This window comes from Cyanistes caeruleus, chromosome 2 (genome assembly GCF_971803275.1).
Source record: "Cyanistes caeruleus chromosome 2, bCyaCae1.hap1.1, whole genome shotgun sequence".
NCBI lineage: Eukaryota > Metazoa > Chordata > Aves > Passeriformes > Paridae > Cyanistes > Cyanistes caeruleus.
In genome coordinates, this window is record NC_141702.1 from 101677600 (window position 1) to 101703755 (window position 26156).

Here is a 26156-nt window from a genome sequence, read left to right on the forward strand (position 1 = left end):
TGTGGGAAATGCAGCTTGTTGGCTGGAATTGTTTTTAGATGACAGTGAACTTTAAGGAGAGTGTTGGTTTTTACAGCCCTCTTGTTTCCAGCACCCTGAAAATTTTCTCAGAATTTAGAGATTGTTCTACTGAAATGGCATTTTAAGTAGCCACATAGTAGCTGATGCATAATGAATGAACATATTGTAATGGACAAGAAGGATCTGAAAACTATGTAGCCTGGCCTTCTAGACAGTGTGGATGTTGCATACTTCTGTGAAATTCAGCTTCAGTATTCTTTGGAAATAATCTTTGACATACTGTTATTTGACCTTGATTTTTATTTTTTTTTAACTTCTTAATCTTTTGTTTCAATTTCACTGGATGTTGATTTCTAGAAGTTGATAAGTTTCTACTTGAAATTTGTCTTTACCTTCCAACAATAGCAAGTTGTTCATGTGCAGAAAAGAGGCCTATTGCAAGAATAATTTGAATTTCATTCAGTGATGTTCTGATTCAGAAATTGTATGTATTTATTTATGTGGCTCACAAACTAGGAAATCTGGCCTTCTTTATGCATGATTTCTGTCATCCTTGGGCATATCTGGAAAGAATGGTTGGTTAACTCTGAAGAGAATCTGTTTGTGAAGAAATAATTAGGAGCCATCCAAAGTGGCTTTGTTTTTCTATCACAAAAAGACCAAAATCCAGAATCATCATGACTGTGAACCTTACTACTTTTTTTCCCCTTTTCAGGTTTTGTACTGTTATAGAGTCATTTTGATTCAATAATGCTTTCTTTGTTTAATCTGTATTTAAATGATGTATCCTGTGAAGGCATCTTCCTTTTTGCCCATGGCATTGGTTGAGTCTGTCCAGCTGTTTCTCTAAGAGATCCCTTCAGGTATCAGCTGGGAGTAGGCTAATCCTGTGAAGCATATGAAATTGGCAACTGATATTAGGATTGCTAATGCTTCTGGTAGGCATTGTATTTCCTGTAGTGAAGATGTAATTCACTGAGCAAAGAAGCTCAAAAACTTCTAAACCTTACTTGTGTAGCACAGTGCTGTAGCCCTGGATTGGGTTCTAAGTACAGCTGAAATATTCATTGTTAGCACCATAGAGGTACTGATTTTGCAGGGTGTATTTTTAGGGGAGACTTTTCTTTGGGCTGTGGTTTATCATGTGTGGGACTGGTGTCTGATGCTGAAGGAATGATTCAAAGCCTGTTTGCCGGGAGCTACTTTTCTGATCTTCTCTTTCAGAGTCCACAGAAAACATATTAATGATGTGCTTCTAAAGAGTAAATACTATTACTAGTGTGTTATTTCATAACTGAATAAATTTGTCTGATATACAGAATCTAAACATGCCTGGCTTGATTGGTTCTTCAGTAATTTGGAAAACAGTTTAGCAGTGGGAGTTACAGTAGTACTTTGCAGAAGGACTCATGCAATGAAAAGACAAACAAAATTATATTTAGGGCTGTTCTCTTGGCCATAGTGAATAATTAATAATGCTGAAGGTGATGTAAGCAGGGTTGTGCTACATTTGGGAAGAACATTCTGGTTGTGGTATACTCCTTGTTTTTTCCGGTTGTGTTGCAGCTGTTTGCTGCTTTACCCAATTCCACTACTGCTCATGTCCTGAAATAATCTTGCCCGGTTCAGTGGGACTGTCTGTAAAGCTTGAGTGTTTACAGGTGGGGATTGATCCACATTGGATTCAGTCTCTCAACAAATGCACACTGAAGCTGGAAGTACTGCTTTAAATTCTGGTTGTATGTGAAAATAATTCCATTAGGAATGATGGATGAGATCAGCACAGCCCAGTGTTAGGTTGGATATTGGGAGAAGCAGTAAAACTCCAGCTGCCCTCAGACTCTGCTTTCAGCTTAAGGTCAAAGATCTAGGAACAGGCTTGTTAGTGCTCTGTACAAAGGCATCTACTTTTTAAGTGAGGCAATCAGTAACGGGAAAATATTCAGGTGTCTGTTGGTGCTTTATGCTTAGCTGGGAGTAAGCATGCCTTTTTGCTACAAATGTAAAATCTGCTCTGGGAAGACACTCTTTCTACCTCCAGTATTTGCCAGCCTTCAAAGTCTATAACTTAAAAGATTAGAAGCTAAATTTTACCTGTTAAACATTTGTACCCATCTGCCACTCTTAGAAAGTATTTGAAATACTGAAACACTTAGCACTCCTTTGACATTTTTCATTACTTTGGTTTCTCCTTGGAACAATTCCAAGCCCCATCTGTAACTTGCCCCTTATATACTTGGAAGTTAGAGTACAGAAGCACTGCAGACTTCAGTGACTAACATTCAATGTGGGATGATGTGTTGGCATGCATTAAAAATAACTTCCTTTTAGTTCTTCTGACTTCTGAGATTTAAAATATTTTATGTCATCTTATGGAGTTTTAAAGAATAGTTATTTTTAAATAAAGATGTAGATAGTTTGCTACTTGAATAAGAATTTAAAAGATGCAAACATGTTTGGGGAACAAAGCTTACTTGAAAAAAAAATATGGTGATGTCATTTGACTGAAGAAAGTTAATAAAAAATAGAGTGAAACCTTATTTCCAAATATGCAAAGGTACAAGTATATTTTGTACAGCGTTATTTTTAAAAGACTAACTTTGATTATGATTAGACAAATTTATCTGCAACATAGTGCTATACTGTGTGGTTTAGCATGTTTAAAAAAGCCTGTAATGGTTTGTAGATTACTGCCTAGATACCTAGTTTTGCTTTTGGAGCTGGTAGAATATTTCTGCAGCCTTTTTCGTGAGACATGTATCAAACTCTGCCTGAAGCACTTTTTCCTTAGGGTGCCATCCAGAGTTATCAGTTATATTGTAAAAATTAAATAAATGACTCCCCTTTACACCTTTTTATGATTGTGGTCTGTTGTGTTGCAATTGTCTAAAATCCAAGTAGCTAAATTCCCAACTATTTTGTCTGCTTTGTAGCACACCTCTGTTGATGGATACACTGAACCACACATCCAGCCTATCAAGTCAAGTAGCAGACAAAATATCCCACGATGTAGGAACTCCATCACATCCACAAATGAGGAGCATCCTCACATTGGAAATTATCGCTTGCTGAAAACAATAGGAAAAGGAAATTTTGCCAAAGTGAAGCTGGCAAGGCATGTGCTTACTGGAAGAGAGGTAAGACTTGAAAAAAAAAAAAGGCTGATAGTCTGATTTTTCTTTGGCTATGTTTATAATAAGTATTTCTTCTAGAGGCTGTTTCAGGATGTAGAAGAAGTTATCTGACATGCCTGAGTTTCCACCTAACCTCCCACCCACCCCATTTTTAAAATATAGCTTCTTGGTGAAAGGATCAAAATGTTTGTTGTGCATCAAATGGTATTTTGGGGCTGAGAAGGTGTCTGTTCATCCCCAAGCATTTCTAAAACTGAAGAGAAGTGTATTGAGGTGCAGATTTCATTGATATTGGTGATTTGTTAATAGATAAATCTTGTGTTTGGAGGGCCTGGACAAGATAACATTGTTCAGTCCAAACACAGACAGAAGTATAAAACTGATGCTTTGGTGGCAAAGTTCCAAACTCCTGCTGGTAAATTTTAATAGGTTAGAGAATTTTGTTTGATTAAATGTATGGAAGTAGACATACATGCATATTTTAGAAATGCATCTATGCTCTTGCTCACAGAGGTGTAATATATTTTTGTTCAATACATTTTGTTCAAGCTTTCTTCTGAGTTTAGTAATTGTTTATTTTTTTTTTCCCAAGGTTGCTGTGAAAATAATAGATAAAACCCAGCTAAATCCTACTAGCCTGCAAAAGGTAAGAATAGACCATAACATCTGAAATTCTGTAAACAGTTGAACTGTGATCCTTTATTTACTTGACAAAAATATTTGATCCCCTTATCTTGCTAAACAACATTTTTGTCTGACCTTGTGGGGAGAGTGTGATCTCCCTGCTGTAATGTTAACGTACATTTGTCTGAGGGCAGTGACTCCATGTGGTTCCTATCTGAGCTTTGTTGTTTTGCTCTTCCTTCCTCTTCTAGCTTTCCTCTTTGCCAGCAGTAGCATTTCTTTCCAATTCAGTATACAAACAGTTTGTCTACATGCTAAACCAGGATTTAATGCTGTAATGGATGGTATTTTTCTTGGATTTTTTCTTTAATGTAGTAATTATTTTTTGTGGACTTACAGTACCAACTTCTATTGTTTTAATGGGTTTTTCTACATTTATCTTTATAATCTTTCAACTTCAATAAAATATTTGCTGAACTCAGGGGACCTGTGGCAATTACTTTCCATGCACAGAATTGACAAAATGAGTGAATATAATCAAAATAGTGTTGTTTATGCCTGTAGATAGAAATTCAGAAGTCTTCCATAGTCATTGTGATAAGGGTTTTATCAAAACCCTAGGGATTTTTTTCTTTTGGATTTTTATTATTTAACTCTGCATATGTTTTGTTGTGGCTGAAGCACAGAAATGTATCGGTTTACTGGAGGATGCCCATTATAAAGATTTGTGGTAGTTTTTATTTACAAATAGTAGACTGCTGCTGTCTGTAGCTGTAGAAATGACAGAGACCAGGGCTTATTGCTGTTTCTTTTATCTCTGGCTGCTGTTACAATTTATTTTATTGTGTAACTTAGGTTATGAAGAGTTCTAAACAGCTTTACTTTAATTTCTTTTTTTTCTTTTATCACTTTTATACTTTATTTGCTTTAATGCCTCCTTAGTAGTATTTGAGTGTGAGTTCTTCTGGATTTTTATTTTTTTTTAATTCAACCTGCTGTGCAATCCGTGCAGAAGCTTTGCTGTTACATCCTATATCCTATATTAAGTAAATCTCTTTGCTAATATTTGAGCTAGAGAAGAGGGACCCACAGAGGCAGTGTGTGACAGAGCATATTGTGGAAATCCTGTGCTGCTCACGTAGCTTGTTTCCTACCTAGCTTGGTATTCACAGTTGAAGAGCTGCGTTTGTCTCATTGTTGAGCCCTGAGAAGCTAAAATATGTTAAAACTTTCTGGAAAACTAAGCAAAAAAAAACCTCAGCTTTGGGACAATAGTTTTAAACAAAAATAATAATAATTCAATAAACCATTCCAAGTATAAATAAGACTTTCATAGCATACAAAAGATTCTGTCACACTGCACAAATAGTACATAAAATACTCGCACAATAGGACATTGCTGCTGTTACTTGTTTTTTCTGAGTGGGAAGCTGGCAACAAGAGAATCAGTGTTAGGTACTGTTAGAAGCAGCTGATAGTAGAAGTAAGGATAGACATTTGCATTTAGTGATTTAATTGCAATTCCATTTTTCAGTAACTTCTAAATATATTGATCCCATGCATCATCTGCTCACACTAAAAAATGGGGTAATTTGTTGGTATCATGTTTTCATTTGTAAAATATTACGATTTTCATAAAAAATAATTTTGTTTTGAAGCTTTATATGTCTTCAGCTGTGGCTGAGTGAATGAATATTGATTGCCTGAAAGCTCTTAAGTAAACTTCAGCACGATTTTTGCAGTGTCACTGGAGCAACTGTGCATATAAAACAAATAAGGGTGAGAGGGTGGTTTATTAGCATGCTTAAGATAATTTCTGTTAATATTTTAATGGGTCATTTGTAAATTTCAAGTAAAATAATAGAAATTCCTTTTCTGTTCTGTGAAATAAGTCACCTTTTTTTTTTCTTTCTGCACTTTACTATTATATTATGTTTCTGATTCTTTATGTAATATTTAGTATCACAGCAATGTGAAGTTGTATAATTTTGTCAACGAAGGGCTGTTAAGTGGTTGGGCATTTTTCTTGGAGAGGTAGTGTTGGGAATGGGAAGCAGTGATAGTTTTGTGTTAATAGGAACAGGCACTCAGCTAATGAAGGTTTATAGATGACACTGAAGTAATGCTACTGGCGCAAAAATACCACTCCTAAGTCTGAACCCATCTAAATTCTCATGGTTGAGAGGACAGTCTCTTGAACTTCGAAGGTGATAAATTGTATGCAGTGCAGCAAAACTTTTAGACCTTCAGTCACTACTGATTATTATTAATCAAACAAGATAAATTTGTAGTTATCTTGGGCATGGGGTCATTCATGAAACCATCTCCTTTCCATTCATCAAAGTATGAAAGATACCAAGTGTGAGTCGGTTTTGCTACAGTGCTTGCTACTGACCTAAATAAGTTAAATGAGTCATCATGGCTTCACATGCACCATTCTGTTTTGTAAACAGAAATATTTGAGCACATACTTCACTTGCTGGAAGTGTTATACAAGCTGGGTCTGTAGTTACTCATGGGTAAGAAAGCAAAGAGTGTTTCATTTCTTCTTAGCTGCTCACCAATGGTTTTCATGCCCTGTAGTATGGACAGGGTACTTCACACTGTTATTTTAGCTTGTGTCATGGCCTAACATTTGATGGCTTAAGTAAGCTGATGTTGTGAATTTTTAGTTTTGCTTTCTTGTCCATGCAGTGTGATAGTCTTAACTTACATTATATTTCCCACTCCGGGACCTCCACCTCTTTAAACAGAAAACCCAAGTTGAATTAAGGGTCCTACCTTTCTGTTTTGTTTTCAGTTTGTCCAGTATATGGTTACCACCATACTCAGCAAGAATCTGTTTCAAACAGAACAGGCTTTATTGATGACTTGCTGTCTTGACAGTAACATCCTGTACTGACCTAGCTTTTTCCATTGTCACTATTGTAATTTGTTCCCGAATGTAAGTATTCGGGTTTTGTCGTAACACAAAACTCATATCAAAATAGCAGATTTTTGCATATCTGCTATATTGAAAGTTTTGTCTTGTACCAGCTTCACCAGGGATGTTTCTGAAATAGCATTATGTTGCTCTTCTGCAAACTGCTAGTGGTGCAGAAGGTGGGTTTTTTTTTCATTAATAGGTTTAGTTAGGAAATGGTTATTTCAGATATGCATGTGGTAGGGGTCAGCAAGCTTTTTATTTTTTAAACATACTTGGAGCTTCTAACTTAAATTCCCTCTGTTAAGAAAAGCAGAACAGAAGTAAAGTAGTAGAAGAAGTTTTGGAACAATTTCAATATGTTACCTATTGAAAGCAGTGCTTCTTTTGCCACATCCCTTCTCAGTAACAGTTTAGAAAGCAGAGCAACTTTTAAGCACATTTTTCAAAGCAAGACAAAGCCTTGGTTAACTGAAAATTTTCAGTTTTACTGCAGTGACTTAAAACATAAACTTTAAAGTATATCTTAAACATAGGTGTCAATCTGACAGCAGGTAGAAATGTTGTTAATGGTGTGTACTTTGGAAAACTAAGCTGGAACCACAGGAAACAATTTTTCAAGTCCTGTCGACAGTCCTAACTACAAATTTTAGGAACTGAGTGTGATGCTGGCTCTCCCTTTCTATAAGTGAAGATTATGAGGCTACAGCACCTTTCCAACAAGGAGATGATTATTCAAGGGCTTTTTTGAATGGGGACACTTTTTAAGAATGAAAAGTGGTCCTATAAATCTCTGGTGGGGTGAGGAGAGTGAAGTCAGGGAGTACTTACAGCTTCTGAGAGAGAAGAACAGTGCTGCTCAGGAAAAGACAGGTGTTTCTGAATTCTGGAAATGCTATTTTTTGTCATTGAAATAGATGATAATCCTGCAGCAGGTTGCCTTGTCCTCAGAGAAGAACAAGTATCACTGTTCTGTCCAGAGTTTTATAAATTTAACAAACTTGGCTTTGTAGGAAATAACTATGGTCTTTTTGCTTAAATACCTCTATATGCAAAGGAAAAGATGTATCCAAAGTGTTACTGAGGGGTGTAGTGGTTATTGCCTAAAGGTGTTTATATTTGTAAATAGATAATTATTGACATTGCAGGTGTTAATAACCAGCATGCTTCTGCATGGGGGAGGGGATTTATCGCAAAGTAGTGCTTCATGGAATGCAGAGTTGCAATGTAAAATAATGTCCTCAAGTACTGTTAAGGCTTTTATTCAGAAATACTTGTGGAACAAAATTTTATGTCACTGTAAAATCAATTTGAATCTTAAACCAGTTAGTAAACTTGTAAATCTTGTGAGAATATTGAATAGAAAAATGCGCAACTTGGTTTTTTTTCAGTGCCCATGTGCTTTGTATTAAATATAAAATTGAGGGTTGAAATTTTCTGTAGAAGTCTCATATTTTAATTGTGCTTATAAAGGTATGTGTTCATTGCTGTACCTCTTATACCAGTGTTAATAGTGTTAAGTTATGAAATAGGTTTCCAGTCTTTTGGGAGGAACTGATTTTCCACATACCTGCTTAGGAGCTCTTCTGATGCTTTACCATCCATTGAAGCAGATTTGTTAGCTTCTGATTAGTCTGTATTGATTTAGCTAAGAAATTTATTCTTGTGCAACAAATTCCAATACTTAGAAAAACAACAAATTCACAAAGAACATGCTGGTGTGATGTTTTTTCTTAGCAATAACAAATTTCATGAGGAAAATATATTTGCTGAAGTTAATTCTGATGCATAATGCTATATACCCTTGTTTTGTGATTTAGACATAAGTAAACTGCATCTGTTCTTATTTAATCAGAGAAATGCTTCTGTAATCTTTGCTTCTCTCTGAAATTGTTTTAATGGCTGTTATGAGGCAAGTGCCTAGTAACTAGCATGCAATACTTAAATAACACAAATCCAAAACAGTAATATTATTTATTGCCAGAGCTGTAGTAATCATACTGTATCAAAAGCTGAGTTTCAATAAGATATTGTTCTGTAGTCTTAACTTGTAGAATAAATGCAGAAGTTTAGAAACACAGAATACATAGTGCTACTCTTTGGGGAGCTGTTTGGTCTCTGGTTTGCTTCACTGTACCCTTTTGCAAGGTTTGCATCTGATCAGATGGGACTAATCTTAAAAATGGAGGGTGAGATGTCTCTGAGATTTGAGAGAAACAAAAGAGCAACAACACGATGTGTTGGGCCCAGTTTCTCTGTAAGGAGGACTGTGGTGCCAAGATGTTTCTAAAATGTCTAAGCATTACGCTGAGGAGTGAGCATTTCTTCATTTGTTTTGGCATCCTATGTTAGCCCAATAAGGGACCAAAGAGTGTGCAGCACAGTAAACAGGGGCTGTGCTGTTCAGTTAAACAGTGCAAGCCCATCAGTATTGCCAGCCTCAAGTACTCAGCACCAAACTACATAGGCATTTTTGATTTCTTTCATTGTCTTCTTTCCTTTGAGCCTCTTGATCCACCTCTAGTTGATAAAGCCATGAATATTGAAATGTAGGAGCAATAACCTCTTTTTTTCTGTTTTGAGAAAAAAAAAAATCTGTGTGAAGAATATATTCTTAGGGCTTTCAGTTTGTCCAGTTGTTTATAGTTACGTGACTCAGTGTCATACAGCAGACTTTCAGCAATGATAAATCTTCAGGACTTGCAGGGGGAGAGAGGGGGATTGCTGCTACTTGTGACCAATGTAAAATTTGGTAGCTGTGGGAAAAGCAGACTTGCCTACTTCACCTCTGTGGAGCAGCAGCAGCACTTGCAGGATTTCAGAATCCCTGGTATCTGATTCCATTTGAACATCTGTGTGTGACTTTTCTCTAGTGCTGTACCTTGTACTTGCACCTGCAGGTTTGATGTGGTCAGGATAGTTGGCTGAGCTTGCCAGTCACCAAAGAAATTAGGGAGTGAATACTTGTGTGAATAATCTGTGGGGTTTGGTCAGTGTGAAACTCCAGAAAGGGCTATACAATTTAGTGTGTCTGTTTGCATAAAGCCTGAAAATTAGTCTGGTTTTGGTATGTAGTTATTTGTAGTGGCTGTATTTATTTAATGCATATAAGATGTAGATTGTTTTCTGGAGTTCACTGCACTTTATTTACCTATATTTTATGCTAAAGCTGCTTTCTGTGGCCTTTTCTGTCTTTTTGGCATTTAAAATTGCATATTTTGTGTAATTTTTCCTTAATAAACCCTTTCTAAGGAAATTGTTCTGCTTCCTTGACAGTTGTTTCGAGAAGTACGAATAATGAAGATTCTGAATCATCCCAATATTGGTAGGAGCCCTGCATTTCTGCAGACTTTTTTTCTATTATACTGTTTACATTTTACTGTGTTGGCTGTATTTGAATGTACTGCTGTTAAACTATCTTTGGAGCTAATAGGATAGTAAGCATCTGGTAAATGCTTCATTGTATCACCTCTTTTATTGACTATGCTTGCATCAAGGATTTTGCTCAGAGGAGGTAAACTGCTCAGTTCAGAAAAGCCTTACACAGAGTAGGAGATGTGAGCTCTCTGGTCTATCAGTACCCCAACTCCCCTCTTCTATTGAAATTATTCTTGAGACCCAAAAGCATGAGTTTCTTTGGAGAGAGTAGCAGAACTCCATTAGTTCAGTCTAGGAAAGAGTCCTGCTGACTGATATTTCCAGAAAATTAGAATTACCAAGTATGTAATTTTCCCTTTCTGCTTTAGTTCTTTCACCTACCCCACAGCTTCAGGGCCCTACTTTGTGATGACAATTCTTCTGGCTGAGGAGGGCTGGACAGTCTTGTTCCAGAGACAGTTAATGGTCCTGAATCGGCCAGAGGGCTTGTTGCATACAAGGTATGGACGAGGTGTACAAGTTATTACATGCTAGGCACTCCCTTCTCATCCCTTAAATTGTTTGTTGCTTTTTCAGCATTCATAGCTTCTGCTGTTTTTTGTTTTCTTGGGGGTGGTGGTGGGGGTGTGTTTGTTTTGTATGACTGGTTATATTGCAATCTGAGGCAAGTCAGACTTAACGTTTCTGGTATCCACTTGGTTTTTAGTTGGTCAGAATCTCAGATTTCTGACTGTGAGCAGTTTGCTAGAAAAACAAGGGAGGTTTGTATGTTCTTAAATTAAGTCTGTGTCAAATTAAACACTAATTTCAGCATGAACTCGTTTGTACAGTGTGCATAAACTTCTGAGAAAATTGTCAATTAATATGCTTTATTATCAACTGTGATTTAGAAATTAATTTTTGGTCTTTTTCCCCCTCAAAAGAATGCTAACCTAAAGGATATAAAGTTTCTGTATGATTTAGCATTATCACTGGTCATAAGTTATACTCATTCCATGAGTATAATTGTTTGTTTGTGCTCTCCTTTTACTCCTGGCTGCAATCTCTCATTCATTTTTCTTGCAGTAAAATTATTTGAAGTTATTGAGACTGAAAAGACGTTGTATTTGGTAATGGAATATGCCAGTGGGGGTAAGTGGATTCTGAAATGTGCGTTAAGGATAAACTGAAATGCCGGTTACATGCCTAGAAACGCTTTAAGGATTTAATGGGTTATTCCAATCTGGCCTTGAGAGTAGTCCCAGCAGACTTCCCAGGGCAGGATTTCTTGATTCTGTTAAGTAGCCTCTTAGGTTTGTGCTCAAGGGTAGTCCCCATTCTGAGGTTCATGCTGCAGTATCAGGAGATAATCTGGCACAGATTCTGGTAAAAACTCTGGACTCATATTTATCTGCTATATTTAGGTTTATTTTATCTTGCAAATGTGTGCCAAAGCACTTGAAGAGGCAGATCTGAGGATGGGAATCAGTAACACAGGAAGGGGAACCAGCAGGCTCATAGTGAGAGGGATAGTGAGTGCCTGCTTGAGAAGCTGCTTAGCATCTGAATGGGAAATGTTTGAATGTGGGAAGAGAATCCAGCACAGTGCCAGTGATCTGCTAGGAAAGGCTGCTGAAAGACAGTGCAAAAATGGGGATCTGAAAGGCATTTGACCAGCTTTATTAGGAAAAGAGCAAGAGGGAATAAGCAGAAATAATATAAATAATGTTAAGTGAAGCCACTAGAGATGTGCAAAACAAATCTGGGGCATAAGTTGCCTGATTCCCAATGTGTTGTACGCATGATATGAATATTTTTAGTGATTGATTCTGTTTGTTTCACAGTGATTTATTTTAAAAACTAAAGAAATCTCAGTATTAAGGGTTCCATTTTTACTACTTAGTTATTTTTTGTCTGAATGAAATCCAATGAGAAGTCAAAAGGAATTTTTCTTGGCTGCTTCTATTTCCTTTCCCTTCAAGTAGGGGAGCAGTGTGGGATGTGTGTTGTTTTCAAGCATGTTTTGATTGTGTGTGATAGTAAAAAAAATTAATGTTGATGTTTTGTCCTTGTCATGATCAGGAGAAGTGTTTGACTATCTAGTTGCACATGGAAGAATGAAAGAAAAAGAGGCTCGTTCAAAATTCAGGCAGGTATGAAATGAATGTGTTCATTCTTTTTTTTAATTTTGATTTACGTTGTTTTCAGGTAGACATGAGCATGAGCAAACTTCTTCTACTTAACAAGAAATTGTTTTGATAATATTTATTAAAGCTGCAGTGGAAAAAATCCCAGAAAAGTATCTGCTTCCTAGATACTGTCTAAAAATAGTAAAATTGTTTTACATTTTCTTTAACTCAGTGTTCCTAAGAGTCACTTTTTTTATTGTGACTCACTTGAGGTTTAAATCTTTTTCTGAATATTTTAGAATTTTACAGCTGTTATATCTGGAGATGCTGATGTCATGACAGTCATGTCACACTGTTCTGTATGAAGGCTATTCTGTAATAGGCTTTTATATTCTTATTACAACTTTTTCATCTTAATTCTTTTCTTACCCTGGTTTTAGTGGTTGTTTTGGAAAAGCTTTAATCAGATAAATATATCAAGCTTGGTGTTTTTTAGTATTAAGTTATATAATTTAGATATATATATAATAATATATGTTAAGTTACATAATTAACATCTAAAGAAACTGCTCGTAACTTGCTGTTTCAGACTTCATTTTCGTTGTGTATGTGGAAGACGTGAAAATTTTAAATTAATTATTCTGCTAGGGATAAATTGCAATGATACACAGCTGATGTTTTAGAAGATAAAATCTGAGATGATGTATCTGGCCACTGGCTTGAAGGGTGGATTAATTTCCTTTCAATAGTTATGGCTATTGGTTGATTTGCATTTTAAAAAAATGTTTCTCCAATTGTCTTGAGTGGTATGTACTATTCCTTTTAGTAGGAAAATTAGCTACTTATAGGGACTTTATAGTTTTGGTATCTAAACTTTAATGAAAGAAATTTGGATGTCTATTTTAAGATAAACACTTCATTTATTAACTTCTTACATTCTAGTGAGTCATATCAGGAAAAAAAATTACTAAATTATATGCAAAAACTTATTTTTTAATTTGAAATAAAGTATTTCACTGATGATCTTGGTGTTTCAGATTGTATCTGCTGTACAGTATTGTCATCAAAAATGCATAGTTCATCGTGATCTTAAGGTAGGTTGTTGCTTGTTTTACTTTTTGCTGCCTGTCATACAGACTTAATTTCATTCTATATATTGGACCTTGCCACTGCCTGTGAACGCCTCAAATATATGAATGAGGGAACTCTCACTTATATTTTATTCTCAATTTCCTGAACCACAAAAATAATATAGCTTGCCTGTTGGAACAGGGGGGAGACAAGAATAGAACATGTGTTAGTTTCATTCCAGTTTTGGATTTAAGAAAAAGACAGGCTCTCCAAAGAATTATACCTGCTGTTATGCTGGTATCTACACAGTGAAGCTGCAGAAGATCAATTGATACCAGCCATCACAACTTAATTAAAATATTTTCAGTTAAAGTATATTGCAAAGATATATAAAACAGTGTTTCCTTAGTGATTTATAAATAGTATGTTAGGTTTTTAATCCGTTAGGGTTTCGGCTTTATATTTTAGTGTTTAATTTGGGCAGGAAAAATCAATTAAGGCTAAATAGAAATCAACTGGTTTGTTTTTGTTTTTTTTATCCTTTTAAATAATCTATCTGTGTGAACCACCAGACTATATTAAGAGTTCAGCACATGCAGGTACAAGCTAAGCCTTGCCTGAAGTTGTCTTCATGCCAGGTTTAGGTATCATGGGACTTGGACATCATCCTCACCCACTTAAAAGCTTTCTTGTGCTGTTGCTTTGATGTCATTGAACATTGATAAAGAACACACTGGTGTAGGTTCTTTCTTACTTATCTATCTGAATACTTGTGAAAAGCTGAGGTTGAATAATTCCTAAGGACTTTTTTTCACCAGTATCTTTTGTCTTATAATGCACTGCAGCATTCTTTCAACCTCATTCTTACAAATCTGTTCCCTGATACCTGTCAATCTGCCAGTTCCTGTATGCATACATGAGGATGGATAATAAATACATCCTTTTCTGCTCAGTTGTCCCTGCCCCAGGAGTGTTGTCATCTGATGGTGGAGATGACTGCCCAGCACTCTGAAGTCAGAATGCAAGGAAAGAAAAGGGTTGGATCTCACCAAAATCTTGATTAAAAAAAAATTCCTCCATGTCTTCCCTGACAGTTTGGAGCCTGTAAATGTTTTGTCAAACTCCCTGGATCTTACTGCAGCCACTGCTTTTGAGCTTTGCAGAAGGCTGCACCCTGGCCAGCCAGGTCAAGCCCTTCACTGGTTCTCTTGGTTCCACACTCAGCTGGGAGTAGGGAGCCAGCCACCTCCTCATGCTTATCTAGCTCTGGCTCCTTCAGCCTAGCTATTTGACTGAATCTTGCTGCATTAACCCCTGCAGTTACTCAGCATCCTGTATCTTGCTCTTTCTCCAGGAGCCCCTTAGAGTCTCCACCTCTCTCCCATTTCTTAGTTCCATAGCGCACACAGCTCACAGGCCGTGCTCTCGAGCCTATGCGTAACAGCTTTGCAGCATTAACACAGGAACTACCTTCCACAAAGAGTCTGCTGCTGATCTCCTGCCTATTTTCAAGACAGCCAGGCAGGCTCCAAAATAACTTCATTTGATTTTTTCTCTCTGTCTTCTCTTGGCTGGAATTATGCTAGACTCATTTGAAAAGTTCATAGTAAAGTGTGGTTGAGAGCCAGTCAGCCTAGCTGATGAAAAATACATTTTCCAAAGGAAAAAAAGGCTAAATGTGTGTCTTTGAGGAGGTGTTCTTGCTTCATCTCTTCTTTCCAAGTGATATGACATCTCTGTCTCATGTAAAACTCTTCTCATGGAGCTGCAGAGATGGAAAAAGCAACTTTAAAGTGGTGTCTGCATTCTCATCTGCTTCTGTTGACTCTCCATGGTATCAGCACATTGAGCAATTGATACTGCAGCACAACAAGGCAGAGGTCTAGCACCACTTCGGATATTTTTGATAAGACTTTTGGCTTTAATAACAGGGTAAACTCTATTATTTACAAGTTATTTCAGACTAAACTGGAGCAATGTGTAAGAAAATATGCAAGTTTGTCCAGGCTATTCTGGTAGAATTGCCTCCTTTTTACTTTGTAATTATAAAAAGTTGTGTAGAAAGGGCTGCAATGAATTCCGTCTTTGCTCATCCTGTGATGGACAGAACTTATTTTTTCAGTTTATACTTTTTTCTCTGAACGTGCAATCAACAAGAGCATCATCTTTCTATTTGCCATATTAAAAAGGTCTTTTGGTGTTCTTGTCTGAAGTAAGGAACCTGAAAGCATGGGGCACTTGGGTAGCAAAGTACTGTTGAACTAGGAGGACTGTTGTAATCACAGAGCAGCTGCACTGACAGTACTGTTTTCACCACAAGGAAAATGAAGTCTTTGTGAAGTAGTGTAGAAGGCTGTCAGCTCTGGAAAACAGCTCTGTGAATCTGTCTGCAGGCACATCAGCTGGAGCCAGCTGGAATTACAGGTCATGAATTGGAAAAATAAAATATTTTCCAGGACAGAGTTTGTAAAAATGGGCTGTATTTTACTCCTGATAAAGGCTAAATTCTGTTGTGCGGCTACTGGCTTGATATACTGGTAGTTAATTGTCTCCTGTTCACTGAGTGTAAGAAAAAATATTACAAATAAACTCAAACAAACCCAGACAAAATCATGTTTACTCTCTTGAACAGCTGACAGTTAGATTGCTGCTTCTCTGATTGTGAGCTGAAACATTTTTATGTTTTCTGGACTCAATTCTGAGTATAGCATCTGATGAGAGATGTCTCTTTGCTATAAAACTGTTGTTTGGCAATAAGGGGAACCCTCTACTCTGGTTAATATCTGGCCTCCTATTGAAAAAGCAGGATTACGGCACTGCTTGGTGCTGTCTTGTGTTGCTGACATGCAGATCAGGAGCTGGGACCCAGTTAGATAAACATGTCCCAGTTCTGCTGCACTCCTGGCACAGCATCCTTGCATTTTGAGAGATCACTTTATTCCCCCAATAATTTATTAGTATTTCTGCAATTTCACCCTTTTAATCTTCTTACCTACCTGTGATACTAAATATAATACACTGTTAATTGACTCTCCAGGTACCTGTACACTTGCATCTATGTATATGTGATGCATTGCATTCACATGATTGCTACACAGGCATTGATCTTAGATGTATAGAGTACATTCTGTGTGAAAAGAATTAAATACTTGAGTGCTGACACCTTGGTGTTACTGCTGCTGAAGCAAACACTAATAATAAAAGGGAGAGGATTTTTTGGTACAGAATGCTAAGATACAGCATGTAGCTTGAAGTGCTTCATCTTAGAAGAAGAAGGTAACTTCTTAAGTCTTAAATTCCTTCTAACATTTACTCTGCCATAATGGTAGATGATGTCTAGGATTAGATTTACTCTCCTTGGCACCAGAAATTGGCAAGAACCTGTCAAAAGCTTCAACAGCTATTCTGAGATGTCTAGATACTTCACTCTAAAGCTGAACTACGTTATTTCTTCCTGAAAATAAAATGTTCAGTTGATTCACTAGCTGACTTTTCAGTTTGTTTAGCTGCTTTTAATAGTTATATTTTCTTGAGTAAACACTGCTGATTTTAGTCCTTGTAACATACTAGGAGGGGATTAGTTTCTTTTATTCTGCAAGAAAGAGGCAGATGGTGAACTGTTTTAGAAGAAACATTTTTGTATTTATTGATAAATTATACACTGTACTATATATATATGTATTTATACTTACTCTAATACAAAAATTGTCCTCTTCCTCTTTTATTTTCCTCTTAGGCAGAAAACCTTCTGCTTGATTCAGATATGAATATAAAAATTGCAGACTTTGGGTTTAGTAATGAGTTCACGGTTGGTAATAAACTGGACACGTTTTGTGGCAGCCCGCCTTACGCCGCTCCTGAACTTTTCCAAGGAAAGAAATACGATGGCCCTGAAGTGGATGTGTGGAGCCTTGGGGTGATTTTGTACACACTAGTGAGTGGATCACTGCCATTTGATGGCCAGAACCTAAAGGTACAGTAACAACATGAAAGCTTGGCTTCTGCTGGCTGTTATCTTCTGTGTCATGAGGAGCTCATCTTTTAAACTCCTATTTGGCAGGAACTGAGGGAGCGAGTACTGAGGGGGAAGTACCGCATTCCATTCTATATGTCCACAGACTGTGAAAATCTACTGAAGAAGCTACTAGTACTGAATCCAATAAAAAGAGGCAGCTTGGAAGTAAGTAATTTTGTCTTGGAAAAAAGGGGGTTCAAATTACGAAAGCATAAAATACAACAGTTGCTTGAGGATTCTTGATTTTTCAGGATAGATGCTTTCTTCCTGTTTTGAGAGCCCAAAAGTCTTCAAAAAAAAAAAAAAAAAAAGGAAATGCCCCAGAAACAGTGCAGGTTGAAAATAGAAAGTGTTAATCAATGAAAATCTAACCTTAATTGCAGCTGACTAACGACTAAATTAAGAGCATTTCAAAGTGCAAACTGTTCCCACTTGTTTCAGTCAGATAATGGAGCTGGTTCAAAATCTGTGGAAAGCAGGACAAGATTGTAAATATCTTCCTGGAGTTTTTCAGAAAAACAAGTACCATAAGCTTTTTTGACTTCCATTTTCATGACTTCTTGAAAAAGATAGGTACAAGAACAACTAGCTGATGGAAAAGCTTTTTTGTTTGTTTTAGTGCCATAATACATGTAAACTCTAAGAGCTCTGTGAATGATATGCTAATAATGGCTAGTTACTTCTGTTCAAGCCTTTCTTCTCCCTCTTCTGGTAGCTTTGTTTCTGAGTAGCTGGAAAATTTATAATAATTTCTGCCGTGTCTCTCAGGTAAAATCCATTTTGGGGATTTCTAATAAGTTATGATTGTTGTTGTTGTTAGTAAACTAGGTTTTCTTTTCTTGGGATGCAGAGATTATCTGTGCACAACTTATAAGGTGTCAAAAAGGTTCAGTGTTTTTAAGGGGCTGTTTTGTTCAAGATTGATGTATTGGATAGTACTTGTGCATAGCTGATATTTAACAAATAATTGGTGTACAGTTCACTCTAAAAGCTGCCTGGTTCTATTGTGTGAATTCTTTAATAGGGAGAGATTTTTTTAAAATAACACCTACTTACCATAGAGATGAAAGTAGAGCAGAAAATAAATAGAATACTTCTTAAATAGTATTTGCATGAGTTAATCACTGGTGACTTTTGTTTCATCTTTCTACACATACTTGTGCAGCACTGGATGTGTTCCAGTGAATAAATCTCATTTAAGCAGCTTTTTATTTGTTGTGGCATAACTTATGCTTCCTGGCATGGATGCTACCTGTGCAAGGAAGCATGCACTCACTGAGCTCTGTCTGCAGGCAACTCATTCTGAGCTGATGCTGGTTTATGGCTTTTTCTAAATAGTTTTAAGTTGAATAAAGTCTGTGCTAAAGAGAGTAGTGAATGATGGCTTCTACATTACTGATACATGCTCATTATGTTCTGTGATTCCTGTCTAAAGGACATGATGGTAAGAGTGTAGTCAAAGATCACTGATTCAAAGATCACTGTTTAGCTGTGTCACTTTTAGGTTTTAGGGAAGTAGCTTTTTCTTTTATTGAATTTTCCTCTGGATTTTCAGCAGTTTCTCTTCAAATCTAGTTTCACTTTTATTCTAGGTATTGTAGTGTTACCCAGTTCTTGTAAAATTCCTTCCTGTCCCTGGAGAGAGGTGCTGGATAGCAGCCTCACTGAAAGGCTGAGGTTGTCAGATTGTGTGAAAGAGAGCGTGTAAATGTTATGTGTGACCAAGGGTCTTGAGCCAGTTCCAAAATACTGATAACAGACATTGATCTGTATGCTAACCTGAGAGGGAGAAGAGAGTCATCACAACCTTTTTTTTTTAAAGGAATATTGCTGAAATCACATTTAAAGTGTGGTATGTGGTTTGGAAAGAAATTTCTGTCTGAGCACTTCTAAAAATACATGTTTAGAATGAAGGTATACTTTAGTTGGAAAGACAGTGTCATCTTAGGTGGGGAGAATTTTTTGTGCTTTGCCTTTTGATTATTTGCTTAGTCCCAGCCATACATCTTCACAGTTCCCATGCATGTTTTTGGCAGACCATCCAAAAGGATGTTTGTCAGTGACATCAGCATTAAAGCTGAGATCCATACAGGATCAGTACTGTGTGGGTTAGGCTTAGCACTTATCCTCTAGTCAGGACCAGGCAAATCTTTATTAAAATGATTCCTCTAGACTTTTTCATTGTTGCAGCTGAGAAGAAGCATTTTAGAAACAAGAGAATGTTGATATAAACAAGTAAATCTACCCAGGAAGAGATGGGAAAAATATACTGTCAGAAAATACCTCTTAACTGTCAGGATTTCAAAAAATTCCTCTTTCCTTCTCCCCCAGTCTTTAATTCTTTTGCATGGTGTTGCTCTGAAATTCCTCCAGAGCAGATTTCTAATTAGAGTGTAATAAAGCAAAATTATTTTGGCACAGACAGGACTTGAGCCAGACCAGATTTTTATTAGATAGTTTTCCTGAAAACTGAGGAAAATCCTATCAATAATATCTAGCTGGTTGAAATTTAGTTTGGGTTGATGTTTAAGAAGTACAGTTTGACTCAGATTTTTAAATATTCTGACCAAGGCTGTTGCTCTTTAATCAGCTGACTGAAAGCCAGCAGAACTTACACAAATGTAGTATTGATCCTGGAATTGGATTGTTTGTGTCACTTCAAAATGCTTGATTGTAAGAGCCTGTTTAAGAGTTGTACAATAACTCAGTGTGCCTCTGAGATCATGTATTTCAAAGACAGAAGCCAGCAGAAATGTAGATACTTAACAGATGGAAACAGAGAGTGGATTACATTGAACTCTAGATCCACCTGCTGAAGAGACATGAAAAACTAAGTGGGAATTTTCAGGCTTGTGTGTTAATTCAAGGAGGATCGAGAAAGGGAGGTAGAATTTGAGCAGTGATTTGTCATCCACTTCATTGTGCTTAAATTTCAGATTTGTTTAACAGTATCTTTAAAAAAATGTGATTGCAGAGACTGCATAGTACTCTTTGGGGAGGCTCTCTGCTGCATGGCTACAAATACATAACCCAAGTCTGTTGTCAACATGAGTCAAGTAGACTCATGTTCTGTGTGTCAGAAATGCCATATATAGCAGTATGTGTTCACAATCCCTCTTTATCCCATCAAAAGCCAAAAAAATCAATTCCATGATAGAACAAATCTTTAAGTGTTATTGTCAGCAAAATGTTAATTGGCACAAAGTTCTGTATTGTTCTTGTAAGGGTAGACCTATTGGGGTCTGTAATTGGGCAGCAGCCTTACACACAAAGAATTTGGTTATATCAATGGAAAATTGAGTTTTTTGCTCTTCATGAGAAATAACTTAATACAGTGTTTGTAAGGCATATTTAGAGCCTGTGGGAAACTTGATTTGCTGGCACTTGTTTCGTTCTTGTGTCCATGTAGTGAGCAGTATTAGCATCTGTCCCTGAAGAGATATGTGCCTGTTGCTGTAGGAGGGAGAATTATTTTAGCTGTTAAAAGATGAATATGCCCTTAAGGAGAAATTGTGATGTTAGGGATTCCAGACAATCAGTCTTGAGGGCCTACAATAAGATCCAGGTCACAACAGAAGGAAATTTTCCAAAGAAGGCAAGAGAAATTTTTGGAGTAAATAACTGCATGGCAGAGAGAGTGTTAAGAGTTGTTTCTCCCTCCAGCAAAACTTAGAAACATACTTAGGTCAAGTGCAGTGAGAAGATCCATAGGAAAAAATGACCAGTTGGTATCATGATCTTGAAAGTAATGACTGTAGGAGGCATCAGAATATTCCTGAATTATTCCTTAGTTTCTAAAGTCTTCCTTTGATATTATTTAAAGGAGTTCTTTATCATGACAGAGCTAGTATTGCATTAGCATCTTAGGATGTTAACCAAGAGGAACCCATGAGTGTCAGTCAGTGGGCAAAATGAGATAAGAAGACAGTGGAAGTGAAAGGTACAAAATAAAAGACTTTGTTTTCAGTGTTTTTTCTGATATTTTAGGTAGGGTGATTGTGTAGGGAATGGTAAATAGGAAGAATGAACTTAGGGGAATATAAAGATGTGAAAGATTTTAAATAAGATGTCAGGAGAAAAGGTATGAGGGAAAGAACAGCATTCAGATTATTATGAACTTCAAATAGCTTTTCAGCAGACAAGCTAGCACAGGTGTAATGGGGTATGGTAAAGGGCCTGTTGACCTAAAGCTCTTTTTGTTCCTTAGCAAATCATGAAGGATCGGTGGATGAATGTTGGTCATGAAGAAGAAGAACTAAAGCCATATACTGAGCCTGAACCAGATTTCAATGACACCAAAAGAATAGGTAAGACTTTCAGAAGGGTGTTGCATCTGGTAGACACAGGCAGTTTTATCTTGGAATGCAAACTAAACCCTTAAGAATTTGACCTACAATCTCATCATACAAGTAAAATACGTTCTTTTTATCTAAATGAGAAATGCTATTACAGTGGCCTCCTTATAATTACTGTTGTGACTTCACTGAGCTGACATCAATCTACAAGCACAGCAAAAGACCAATAAGACTACAAAATTTAAGAGAATGAAGGAGACAGATTTTGAGGGCAACCCTACTTGCCTGCTGTGGTTAGAGAAAGTTACTGTATTGGCCCAATAGCTGTTTATAGTTTCTATTTGCCAGTGCTTTATTTTTTGTTGAATAACACTGAATGTTGTATAAATTAGTTAAGAGCTGTATAATATAGTTGGGAGTTTTCAAGATGAAAATAACAGTGAAAGAGAGGTGTTTCTGTTTTCACTTAAGTTGACAGTAAACCCAAACACTTATTCTGCTGATATATCTGACTCTTTTTACTTTTAGACATTATGGTCACAATGGGCTTTTCAAGAGAAGAAATCCATGAATCTTTAGTAAATCAAAAGTACGATGAAGTCATGGCTACTTACCTGCTTCTAGGTAGAAAACCACCTGAAGTAAGTGCTGTTTACATTTTCTGGTTTGGCCTTTATATGTTGCTGGGTTGAATGATGTTTTTATTAATTATTTTGTAACTTTTTAAGAAATGTGATTGATAACTTATGAATGTTTTTACCTCTTCCTATCCTCTTGGATATCTTGTTAGTTCCAATACAAAGAAATAAATTAAATCTCTCCAGTATGTTCATGTTTGCTTGTAAACATGTTGAACTGCTTTTTTAAAAAGCTGGCTGTTAATCTGAAGTTATCTGCCATGACTTCCAAGTGCCGAGTTTTCTTCTTGTCATGTGTGTTTTCAGTTTAAAATCTGAAATAATAGGATTTATTTTTCTGACTACTCAGATGTGGCATCCTTTATTTCTTAGAAATGTGCTCATCCTTTCTCATTCATAGTGTTCTACAGTATATGAAATTATTCAATATGTTATTGCATTGCAGTCATTAATAAATTTGTGGCAAAAAATCTTGTGATTGTTTTGGAACTAGAAGGATCTGTAAATCTCTTGGGACCACATAGATTTTTCAAGAAATCAGAGACCAAGGTTTTCTTTTTGAAGGAATTTTTTCCCTGCTGTTTCATTGGCCTTCCTTCAATTCCAAGAAAGTGTAAATCTGATATGTGCATCCTTGAGTGCATTTTCTCACATCTCTGAGCCAGAATTCCCATGTGATGGCAGAGGATGTAGGGAATATGTCTAAAATCATTTTGGCTCAAATTGCTTGGAAGAGGATATTTGTCTTTTCCTCTGCTCTTACATAGAACTTGCGCTTCTTAGATATGAACAAATCAGTGACTGAGTTACAGACCTTATAAAGATGTTTTGAAAGCCATAAAGAATCCTTTAGTCACTACTTGCTTTTTTAGTCCTTCTGACTCAGTCCAATGCATTTTAAAATTGTTCCGGAGCTATGAATGCTTTTAGGCTTTGAAATAAAATTTAAAAAGGCAGGGAAAGCCATTCTCTGGCTTCGGTTTCAAAATAGCACCGTTTTTGTTTCTGTCAAGATTCTTGTTATTTTGTTTTGAGCATTCATTAACTGTGTAGCTTTAGCTACCTGTTTTTAAAGCTCATTAAACACAGATGAAGTGACAAAATGAATCTGGAGGAATATTCAGCTCTGGATACAATGTTAAATTTTTTAAAAGCACCTTTGATTGGAACTTTTTGCTTTGTAAGGGTATAAAAGTACTGGTAGTGTTGAATTTTGTTTATGGTTTGAAAACTGTTTTCCTTGTAGTTTGAAGCAGGTGATTCCTTGTCCAGCAGCAACTTGGGTCAAAGGTCTCGTCCCAGCAGCGACCTCAACAACAGCTCGGTGCAGTCCCCCGCTCACCTGAAGGTCCAGCGGAGCATCTCCACCAACCAGAAACAGCGGCGCTTCAGCGACCATGGTGGGGATGACATTCCAGCAAGTCAAGTTACAGACACAGCTTAGTGGGAATGGGCAGGGTTTTGTGAGCCTGGCAGGGCCCCAACTCTGTGCATTTGTGGTGTAGCTCATTGTGACGTGTCTCTGTACAAAGATTTCCATGGTAAATCTGGATCCATGCACCTCGCAGATTTAATTCTTTGGGCTTGATACTTGGTTAACTCACTAAATGAGATGCTGAGGGTGTTTTCTGTTTAGGAACTAATGGCAGCTATTGCCCTGGATCGCCCCAAGGGCAGCAAGCCAATTATGTTATCATTACACTTGGCTGTGGGGCCAAATTGTTTCCTTCCAAGTGACAACAATTTTACCAAGTATTCAGGAAATGTTTTCAGGTGAAAATGCCTCTATCAAAAAGGAATTTGTATTTAAAACATTAATTTAAAGATATTATTTTTTTCCTCAGCTGTCAAATTGCTATAAATATTTCTAAAATGCTTGATCCTTTTTTCTGCCTAACTTACATTATTATTTTCTGCTATTTTGTTAGCTCATGTGATTTTATTTCAAAGGAATGTAAAAGTCTACTGATGGAGGAGTTTTCCCAAACCATTTAAGAGAAGGATGAGGGGAAAAGAATTGTGATATTTTCTAAGTATAAACATGCTTGTAAATAAAGTAGGTCTAGGGTTTTCAGGGTAAAATAATCTTTATAGTATTTAGAGGGAAAGGTATACAGCAAAAAATACTAAAAAAAATTTTTGAAAAATATAATTTAATTCCTTTTTTCATAATATTGTACAAAGTGCATGGATTTACAGTGAGAACTAAAATACTCTTCTAGGTTTTACATATTGATGTGAAATGGGAAGTAATTCTGAACTGCAAATTGGTGGTGAAGAGAGAGTGGGTAAAAAGAGCACAGGCTGTCACAGCTCGATTTAGTAGGCTGGTCTGTGTGCTGAGTTTGCCGTCAGAGTTGTTGAAATGCTTTTTTTGGACTCAGGGAATTATATTTAGACTACTTTGGCCAAGAAAAATGCAGTGATTATTTTTAGTTCTTTATTAATTCTATTTTTATTTGGCAGTTGGCCCCTCGATTCCTCCTGCTGTGTCATACACAAAAAGGTCTCAGGCAAACAGTGTGGAAAGTGAACAGAAAGAAGAGTGGGACAAGGATGTCTCACGCAAACTCGGCAGCACTACAGTGGGATCCAAAGGAGAGATGGCGAGTCCACTTGTGGGTCCAGAAAGAAAGAAGTCAAGTGCAGTTACCAGTGTGAGTTGGGTGTGCTTTCAGCTTGTTACATTTGTTTTTCCCTATTTAAGCAAAATGTGCAGCACAAGATTACTATAGACATAATGGGTACTGAATAACCACTAAGTCTATTTCTGGTAACTTTTCCTGGCAGACAGAAATAGGCTACAGTAGATGCCTTTTAAAATAAACCTTTCCCTTCCCCCACAACTTTACTTTTTCTAACACTGACATAACAGTAAACATGAGAATGTCTGCACTTGGGCAAACTTCAGTTTCTGTTAAGAAAAATACCGGATATTTAAGGAAAGAACATAAGAATGGAGCCAGTATGGAGTGCCCTTTATCTGGTTTCTAATGCTTCTCTATCTACAAGGAACTTAAGGGATTTTTGATTCAGAGATTTCATTTGATTAATCCTACATAATATCTCTCATGAACTTTCTCTGTAAATTTGGCTGTTTGGTTCTCTGAAACCACTTCATTCTCACTCCATTTTGGAAATGGAGTTCCATTTGCAGTTCCGTGATACATATACCTGCTGATATGATTTACAACCTGATTGTTGTATTAAGGAACTGGACTACCAGATTAAGAATTTCTTAATGTTTCTGTTGTGATATTCATAGTTCTGTATACACTGTTACCATATTACTGCCTCAAACACCTCTGTTCCAAATCGGAGAGTCTCTCTTCTAATGTGAAAGCATCTACTTTGCCTTTTGGTAATTCCTGTGCAGTAGGATTGGAATTTAGGATTCACAGTGAAAAAATAGTGCATTATGTTTAAACAGCTACTTAGGAGCAAGAGCTCATGTGGGAGAAAAAAGTGTGCATGAATCATTATTTAAGATTCAAGTATACTTTGTGCTATTTAGAAGATGTTGTCTGTTAAATACAAAAACTCTTGCCATCTTTTAGTACAGTAGACTGGCAGCAAGAATTCTCATTATCCTTTGGGATTCTACATGCTCCCATCTTGGATATTCTGGAAAGATGATGTGCATTTCTTTTAGAATTTTCTGAAAGTAAAATAAATGCTGAAGCTCATTTAACTCCTAGTGTACTGCAGGCTGTGTCTGCAATGCATCTACACATGCTTTATTTTCTTTTAATTTTAAATAGGGTTGTTGTCTCCCCACGCCCTCAAAAGTCTTTGAAATTATGGCTGTGTGGATTGCATTCAGGAACTTTGAGTCTTGCTAAGATTAGATTTCCTATCTGAGCTTTCTCAAAACTATATTGCCCCAAAGCTGATTAAAGTCATGTGTGGTACAAGCTGATATGTCACAAGCATTTCTCTGCTTTGTGAG

At 36.7% G+C, this 26156-nt stretch overlaps 1 protein-coding gene across 14 annotated transcripts in view; it reads left to right on the forward strand.

The window, feature by feature from the left end:
- Positions 1–26156, forward strand: part of MARK1 (microtubule affinity regulating kinase 1) — a 57570-nt gene that overhangs the window by 19714 nt on the left and 11700 nt on the right. For 12 of the 14 annotated variants that reach the window (XM_086878785.1, XM_086878787.1, XM_086878788.1 and 9 more), the window contains 12 exons: positions 2955–3158; positions 3748–3801; positions 9979–10027; positions 11146–11211; positions 12142–12212; positions 13226–13282; positions 16996–17232; positions 17320–17439; positions 21482–21581; positions 22098–22210; positions 23454–23607; positions 24674–24864. In XM_086878785.1, the coding sequence (XP_086734911.1) occupies positions 2955–3158; positions 3748–3801; positions 9979–10027; positions 11146–11211; positions 12142–12212; positions 13226–13282; positions 16996–17232; positions 17320–17439; positions 21482–21581; positions 22098–22210; positions 23454–23607; positions 24674–24864 (1416 nt within the window). Of the gene's footprint in view, positions 1–2954; positions 3159–3747; positions 3802–9978; positions 10028–10448; positions 10581–11145; positions 11212–12141; positions 12213–13225; positions 13283–16995; positions 17233–17319; positions 17440–21481; positions 21582–22097; positions 22211–23453; positions 23608–24673; positions 24865–26156 lie in introns of those variants that run through there. The other 2 variants (XM_086878796.1, XM_023922882.2) reach the window with 2 other exon arrangements.